Here is a 7,433-nt window from a genome sequence, read left to right on the forward strand (position 1 = left end):
GGGCGCCTGGGTGGTGCAGTCGGTTAAGCGTCCGACTTCAGCCAGGTCACGATCTCGCGGTCCGGGAGTTCGAGCCCCGCGTCGGGCTCTGGGCTGATGGCTCAGAGCCTGGAGCCTGTTTCCGATTCTGTGTCTCCCTCTCTCTCTGCCCCTCGCCCGTTCATGCTCTGTCTCTCTCTGTCCCAAAAATAAAATAAAAACGTTGAAAAAAATAAATTAATTAATTAAAAAAATAAAAAATCATACTCCTATCATTACATAACATTCCTTTTTTTTTTTCTTTCTGTTTCATGCCTTTGACCTTAAATTCTGCTTTATTCCTTCATTTGTATAGTTTCATTGTGACTTCATCCTGATTGCAAATAGCACATACCTGGCTTTTAGATTTCACCTCCAACTGCCAATTTCTCTTTTATAAACAGTTAGGGTTGTTAAAAGAGAGACGAGGGGCCCAGGGCGGAGTCACTTGTGCTAAGCCCACATCGCCAAATGGAGAAACTTAATTAGTTTCGGCTTCTCCCAGCTGTGGAATCTCAATCCAGTCAATCTGGAATCTCCTGGTCCGCACCAGCGAGGCCATCTGCCTGATAGGTCCCTGCCGTCCCCTAAAGGAAGGTGACCTTGACCCCAAACAGCCCACTCTGCTAGTAACTTCCTTGTCTGGCCCGCTTCTGCCTCCAAAAATCCTTCATTTTGCACGACTCGTCAGAGCTCCTTGCTGCCTGTTGGGATGCTGCCTGACTCATGAATCATCCAATAAAGCCTGTAAGAGCTTCAAGATGTACTCAGCTGGATTTCATTTTTAACGGATTGCTTGTGGGCTGGATTTTACTTCTTCTCTCTTCTATTTGTAATTTATTGTTTTCCTTTTCAGTTGGTCAAGCTTCTGTTTTATTCTCTCTAGTCTTTTCGTTTTCGTCAGTAGTTACTTCCTGGGATTTTTTTGCCCTAATAATCATGAATAAATCCATATTTCTTTCTTGGAGTATCAAAATAATCGTTATACTTCGCCATCACCCAGAGGGCTTTGTCACCTGTGCTCCGTCCTCTTTCTCTCAAACAAGATAAAGCCTGTGAACCACGTTAACATCCCCACTCACCCCGTCCGTTTCTGACAACCTCAGGCTTCAGTTCAGGTCTAGGAGAAGAAGGCGGTCTGTGCTCCTGTGGGCCAGCAGGGCGTGAGTGACAAAGAGGGAGGAGCCCTGTCAGTCTCAAAGTCCTGAGAGGCAGACACCAGCCAGGGTCACCATCTCCCTTAATGCCCCAGGAGGGGTGCAGCTCCAGTGTCCTGAGAGTCCTACTGTCCTTTTGACTTCTCAGCCAAGCATGAGATGGGATGCGAGAGCAGGAAAGGTAGGTTGCAGGGAGGCCACCTGCTTCTGGAGTTTTGGTGGATAAGACATTGTAAAATGCTCTTCTGCTGCACCCAGAGGCTGCACAGATTAGAACAAACTTGCCTTTCAAGGCGTTGCTGAGCTTGCAAGAATGTAAGAGAAATCCCCAAAGGTGGCCAGAAGAGGGGTGAATAATAAAACCAAATGCACGAGCAAAGAGCAAATCCAGACCTACCAAGAGCAGAAATATGGGGGATGAGAAACTATGTCCGGGAGGGGTTGAACCAACCATGCCATTGAAAATCTTCCAACTCGTGCAAAGCTACCAGTTTGTGTATCCTGATTATAGGTGGAAAGAGTTAATAAAAATATAAATACAAATTTGGAGAAAGAATTCTGCAAATTTGCAATTATGGGATTGCTCTCAACTATCTGGAGGCTTGTGCCCAACAGACACAACCACAAATCTCTGCTGGAGTAGCTCTCTGAGCCAAACCTGTTAGGATTCTCCCAAATTAAGTTCAGTCAGGGGCATCTGGGTGGCTCCGTCAGTTGGGTGCCCGACTTTGGCTCAGGCCATGATCTCACAGTTCCTGAGTTCGAGCCCTGCATCAGGCTCACTGCTGTCAGCACAGAGCCTGCTTTAGATCCTCTGTTCCCCCACCTCAAAAATAAATCTAAAAAAAAATGTATGTTATACACATACATGGAAACAAAACACCATGAATGAGTCACAGAAACCAAAAGCAACTCATATTGGAATTATCAAATGAAAAATATAAAATGACTTTTTGTGAAATATTTCAAGAAAGAGAAGGTGACTGATGAAACAAAAGACGATCAAAATTAGCCAGGCAATGTTCACAGCATCCCTGGACTCTACCCACTATACGCCAGCTGTGACAGTGACAGCCAAAAATGTCTCCAGGCGATGCCAATTTGTCCCGGGGACAAACCACCTGCACTTGAGAACAGCCTGTTCTGGAGCAAGGTACAGGATCAGATACTACAGAAAACAGATCACTGACCAAGCGGCAAAACACAACATTGACGTTTTGAACTAATATGGGATTTTGTCAAATCTAAAAAGCCGTCAATCTTAAGATTTAGCCTTCTTTCAGGTAATGCTAAGAATGAGAATGCCCTACAATTAAAGTGTGAATCATTTTTTTTTTAATCACAGAAAATTAAAGATGCAGCACAATTTCGGAGAGTTTAAATGTGAAAACAGGTTGCAGGGACAATCTGTGAAAAATATTACTTTAATAAAACCAAAGAGGAAGAAAAAATTAGCCAGGCAGACGCGGGGCGGGGCGGGGGGGGGGGGGGCGGGAACCTTTCTGAAACTTCAATTGCTACGAATAATATGAGTCTAATCTCTGTGCACCGAATAAGATATCTGCATATGTATGTTACATGTGCAAAAAAGTGACAGAAGTGAATAAATCCATCGATATAATGAGATAATTGGTAGGTGAAGCAGACAAGTTAATGAGGTTATAGGAAATTGAAAAATGCTATTAATGTCTCTTTTCATTCGTTTAGCAAATGATCAAAGACCTTAAGGAGAGAGCGGAAGCTCATGTTGATACCCGAAAGAGCCCTGTTAACCTTGAAAATAAAAACGGCCAGTTATTTTACCAGCAAAAGACGGGTTTTTTCGGGACTAGCAGAGAATTGCAACCAGCACAACCAACCAGTGGCAAAAGCATAGGTGAGCGTGCACAACAAAGGAGAGGAACCCTCTTTTAGAGGAAAGGGGAACTTAGGTGGGCTGTTGTAAACACAAAGTCCATTGGAGTAAACTGGGAGTTTGAAGTGTAGCGGCTTCTCATTGGCTGGACTGTTGCTAGGGCGAAGTAAGCCCCTCTTCCCTGCTAAGGATCGTAAAGCAGCGGCCAAAGTAGAATCCACCTGCAAGGTGCCTTGTGTCTCTTCCCGTTGAATTTGCTATTAACAAAGAGGGCGTGGGGCGCCTGGGTAGCTCAGCCGGTTAAGCATCTGACTTTGGCTCAGGTCATGATCTCGCGATCGTGAGTTCCATCAGGTCTTGATCTCGTGGTCTGTGAGTTCGAGCCCCGCGTGGGGCTCTGTGCTGACAGCTCCGAGCCTGGAGCCTGCTTCTGTTTCTGTGTCTCTCTCTCTCTCTCTCTCTCTCTCTCTCTCTCTCTCTCTCTCTCTCTCTGCCCATCCCCCATTCGCGCGCTCTCTCTCTCTCTCTCTCTCTCTGACTTTCAAAATAAGTGAATAAATGTTAAAAAACAAACAAACAAACAAACATCTGTGTGCAAGTTTTTGTGTGGATGCCAGTTTTCCAGTCATTTGGATAAACACCAAGGAGCACAATTGCTGGACTGTATGGGAAGAATATGCTTAGTTTTGTAAGAAACGGCCAAACCGTCTTTCACCGCAACCGTGCACCATTTTGCATTCGCCCAGGCGATGAATGAGAGCTCCCGCCGGTCCACATCCTCGCTAGCATTTGGGGTTGTCAGTTTTCTGGATTTGGGCCTTTTTAACAAGGCCGTAATGGCATCTCATTGTAGTCTGAGCCATTTATTTTTATTCATACAAAAAACTTACGAGCTAGCTGCCCCCGATATATTAAGGAAGGCCAAAAGTTGGATTTTTAGTAGAGCAACGGTAACCGCTTTTTTTAAAAAACCCAGATTTTTTGTTTTGACAGAGCTGAAGAATGGAACCGGCCAACAAGGCGAAGGGCAGCGTAGACATCAAGTTTATTAGGGAGAGAATGAAACAAAAGAAAAAGCCTCCTGTTACCGGGACGGGCTCCTTAAGGAGGAGGCCTCAGAGAAGGAGGCTTATATCAGTTAGTGGCCCGTCCTTTTGAGGCGGAGGAACCCTGCAGTTGCTGCACCAGGATACGGTTCCGGTTCCAGGCGGTTCGTTCCAGGGAGTGGGTATTTCAGAAGGTCCAGTACTTTCTGCTTCCTTGTGTTAACAACTTGTTGTTAGCCCTATCTACCCAAGGTCAACCGGTCTCCTGTCTCACAACCAAAATATAAACAACCTGAGAAAAGTCTAAAATGTAAGGACTTTACATGTGTTTATGCTTGGTATTTACAAGACATTTTTGTGACTGCTTTATCTTTTCATTTTTAACTCTGCCATCTTCAAAACTAGGATTTGTGTCCATTTAACGGACAGGAAAACAGAAGTCCAAAGCGAGGCACTTGTGCAAGCTGGATTCCTGACATTTTTACCGCTATTCTGTGACTGGGTCAACGGGCTAGGAAATTAACTTATCTTTGCTGAAAATTCTGTTTAAAGTTTGCTAATGTGTGCCGAGCTCTGCCCAGGGCTTCAGGGACACAGAGCTGAACAAGAAGACACCCCCAACCCTATGACGCCCCCACACACGGGGCCTTCAACTGGTAAGGTGCTCGGGCTCAACAAAACCTTCACATCCACCGAGCTTTGGGTCCCCTGGGACCTCAGGATGACCCACACTAGGCCTTGGTACTCTAGAGTTGGGGGACTGAGGAGTGGGGGGCTCCTCTTGGTGAAGAGTCACCCAGACATTTCTGACTGCAATCCCAGAAGAACGGAAAACTACACTTAAAGACAGCTGCCAGGGGTCCGACCGCCCTACTAAAGAGGAGGGGGCTACCACAGTCTGGGGATGTTCGTTTAGTGTAGGAAGATCGCGTTTATAACTTAAAAATACACAAATCAGCGCTCACGGAGGCCGCCAACAAGAGGGCGCCCCGGGAAGGGCTCACCCCAAAACGAGGGGGGCGGAGGGGCGCAGCACAGAGCGGGAAGGGGGAAGGGGCGATGAGGCGGGGCGCGAGTACGTACGTGCGCGCTCGCAGCCGCGGTGGGGCGGTTGCCCCGCCCCCCATTGACGTGCGCGCGGCCGCACCTCGGTCGACGGGAGGCGTGGCCGTAAAGAGGCACGGCCGTGTCGCGAAAGGGGCCGCAACGCTCAGGGCGCTGGTTGACGGCTGGGACTCCATTTTGTTCGCGGCTTCTCTGCTCGTAAGTCGCTTGTTTCCGTGGCTTGTGCGAGGCGAAAAGTTTTAAAAGGGTAAAAGTTGTAAAGAATATTCTGGAACTCTGTTGGTAAGCCTAGCGAGTCTCCATTTTCTCTCCGCAGCAGACGTCGATACCGCGGTTCCGGAGAGGCGGGGAGGATGCGGCCCTTGGACGTCGTCGAGCTGGCAGAGCCGGAGGAGGTGGAGGTGCTGGAGCCCGAGGAGGATTTCGAGCAGTTCCTGCTGCCCGTCATCAACGAGATGCGGGAGGACATCGCGGCGCTGACCCGGGAGCACGGCCGGGCGTACATGCGGAACCGGAGCAAGCTGTGGGAGATGGACAATATGCTCATCCAAATCAAAACGCAGGTGGAGGCCTCGGAGGAGAGCGCCCTGAACCATCTTCAGAATCCCGACGATGGAGTCGAGGGCAGAGGGACCAAACGGTGCGAGAAGGCGGAGGAGAAGGCCAAGGAGATCGCGAAGATGGCAGAGATGTTGGTGGAGCTGGTCCGGCGGATAGAGAGAAGCGAATCGTCGTGAAGGAGGGCGGGCGGTAAGGCCGGGGGCCGGCGGGGCCCCATGCGGGTCCTGGTGGTTGCCAGACCCTTGGTTAATCTCCGACGAGACGTGTTTAATAAGGGTCCACGTGGGGTGGAAGTTGGAGGCAGGAGAAATACAGGCGTGCTCGATTTTTACCCCGGGTGTGCGTAGCAATCTGTTAAAAATCCTCTACGCTGCTGATTTGGGAAAGCCAGGTTTGGGAGTGTTGGGTTGAAACCCAAAGGCCCGGTGGGTAGGGTGATTGCAGAACCGTGATCGTACAGGCCTTTAAGGAGACAAAGTCACAACAGGGGCCGTTGAGCAAGGGGGAATAGAAAGCGGATTATCCGAGGGAAGGGCTCTTACTGGACGAGTTCAGGTTTTGCTAGAAGACTGGAATGGGTCAGGGGGCCTGGAGAAGAGCTGGCGTCCTGCACGGTTAAAGGTGTGCCGGGCTTTGGTTTGTTTTTCCTTCAGTTCATCACTTCTTAATGATGACTTTCTCCGATTGCGCTTTAGGTTAACAGCCAATGGATTCTGGTCAACTGATGGAGATTGGCTGACATCGTTGAGAAGCTGAAACCAGAGAGCCTTTTGTTTTCTCTCTCTCTCCCCCCCCTCCCCCCCTCTGTCTACACTCTGTCCTCACTTACACTACGTTTCCACAATGGTCTGTGGTTGATGACCTCAATATAAGTTTTGACTGTTCGATGTTTTTGTTTGGGAAGGTAACTTTTATTTGGAAAATGCTCTCACATGAGAATTAGGGCCTAGATTGTAAGCTTTTGCAGCAGTCACGTTTGTTCCTGGGCTTTGGTTATTTCTAAATTTTGAGGCGCTTTGCTCTTTCTTGTGTGACTTGAAAGCTCCCTGGGACTTTGAGTCTGTGTCACATGAGACGCAGGAGTTGGAGTTTTCCAGCTCTGGAGGTGCCCAAGGCGCTGGGTTACTTCTAGAAGAGTACTTTCTGCGGTAACTGCTAAAGAAGCTGAAGAAGGGACCAGACTTGGACTTGGAATGTGAATGGGGCTGATCTGGCTAGGACTTGATGAATCAGAAGAAGGGGTGGAGGAGGGTAGTGTCTGTATTTTGGGACTTTAATTTCTGTGTGAGACCAAAGGAGAAGAGATGTATTTTGTTCGAAATTTACATTTTGTATGGTACACTATCTGATGTAACTTGTCTGGTCAGTTTGTTTGGACAACCCAACTCAGCTTTATTTGACGTGGGACCTAGGATAGGAGACAAGATCTTGGTATTCTGTACAAGATGATGCGATACCCTGATGCATCTCGGGGATTCTGGGCATAAAATGAAAGAGATACTCGCAAAGGCTCTTGAGGGGCAGGGAAAGGGAAGGAGGACTGTCTGCATTGGACCCTAAAGTGGACAGGGACTAGGTATTTTTGAAGTTCATAAGTTGTCCTGCTCTAAGTTCATTTGAGTAGCAGACCTGACAAGCATTTGAGGTCAAAACCCTACCATGTGTAATAAAAAGGAAAAAAAAAAAAATGACCATGTTAATAAAAGTATTCATTTGCTTGAAAAGACAAAA

The 7,433-nt window shown here is 47.9% G+C and overlaps 1 protein-coding gene across 2 annotated transcripts; it reads left to right on the plus strand.

The window, feature by feature from the left end:
* The first annotated feature begins 5,217 nt into the window (after window positions 1-5,217).
* MRFAP1 (Morf4 family associated protein 1) lies at window positions 5,218-7,433 on the plus strand. 2 transcript variants are annotated; one of them, XM_040488380.1, is made up of 3 exons: window positions 5,218-5,339; window positions 5,458-5,891; window positions 6,398-7,433. In XM_040488380.1, the coding sequence occupies exon 2, from the start codon at window positions 5,495-5,497 to the stop codon at window positions 5,876-5,878; it is 384 nt and encodes a 127-aa protein (XP_040344314.1). In that variant the 5' UTR covers window positions 5,218-5,339; window positions 5,458-5,494; the 3' UTR covers window positions 5,879-5,891; window positions 6,398-7,433. The 2 variants fall into 2 exon arrangements, with proteins under 2 accessions (XP_040344314.1, XP_040344306.1); XM_040488372.1 differs by lacking the exon at window positions 5,218-5,339 and having other exon boundaries at window positions 5,346-5,891.

Source organism: Herpailurus yagouaroundi, unplaced genomic scaffold (genome assembly GCF_014898765.1).
Source record: "Herpailurus yagouaroundi ecotype Mexico unplaced genomic scaffold, PumYag 28, whole genome shotgun sequence".
Taxonomy (NCBI): domain Eukaryota; kingdom Metazoa; phylum Chordata; class Mammalia; order Carnivora; family Felidae; genus Herpailurus; species Herpailurus yagouaroundi.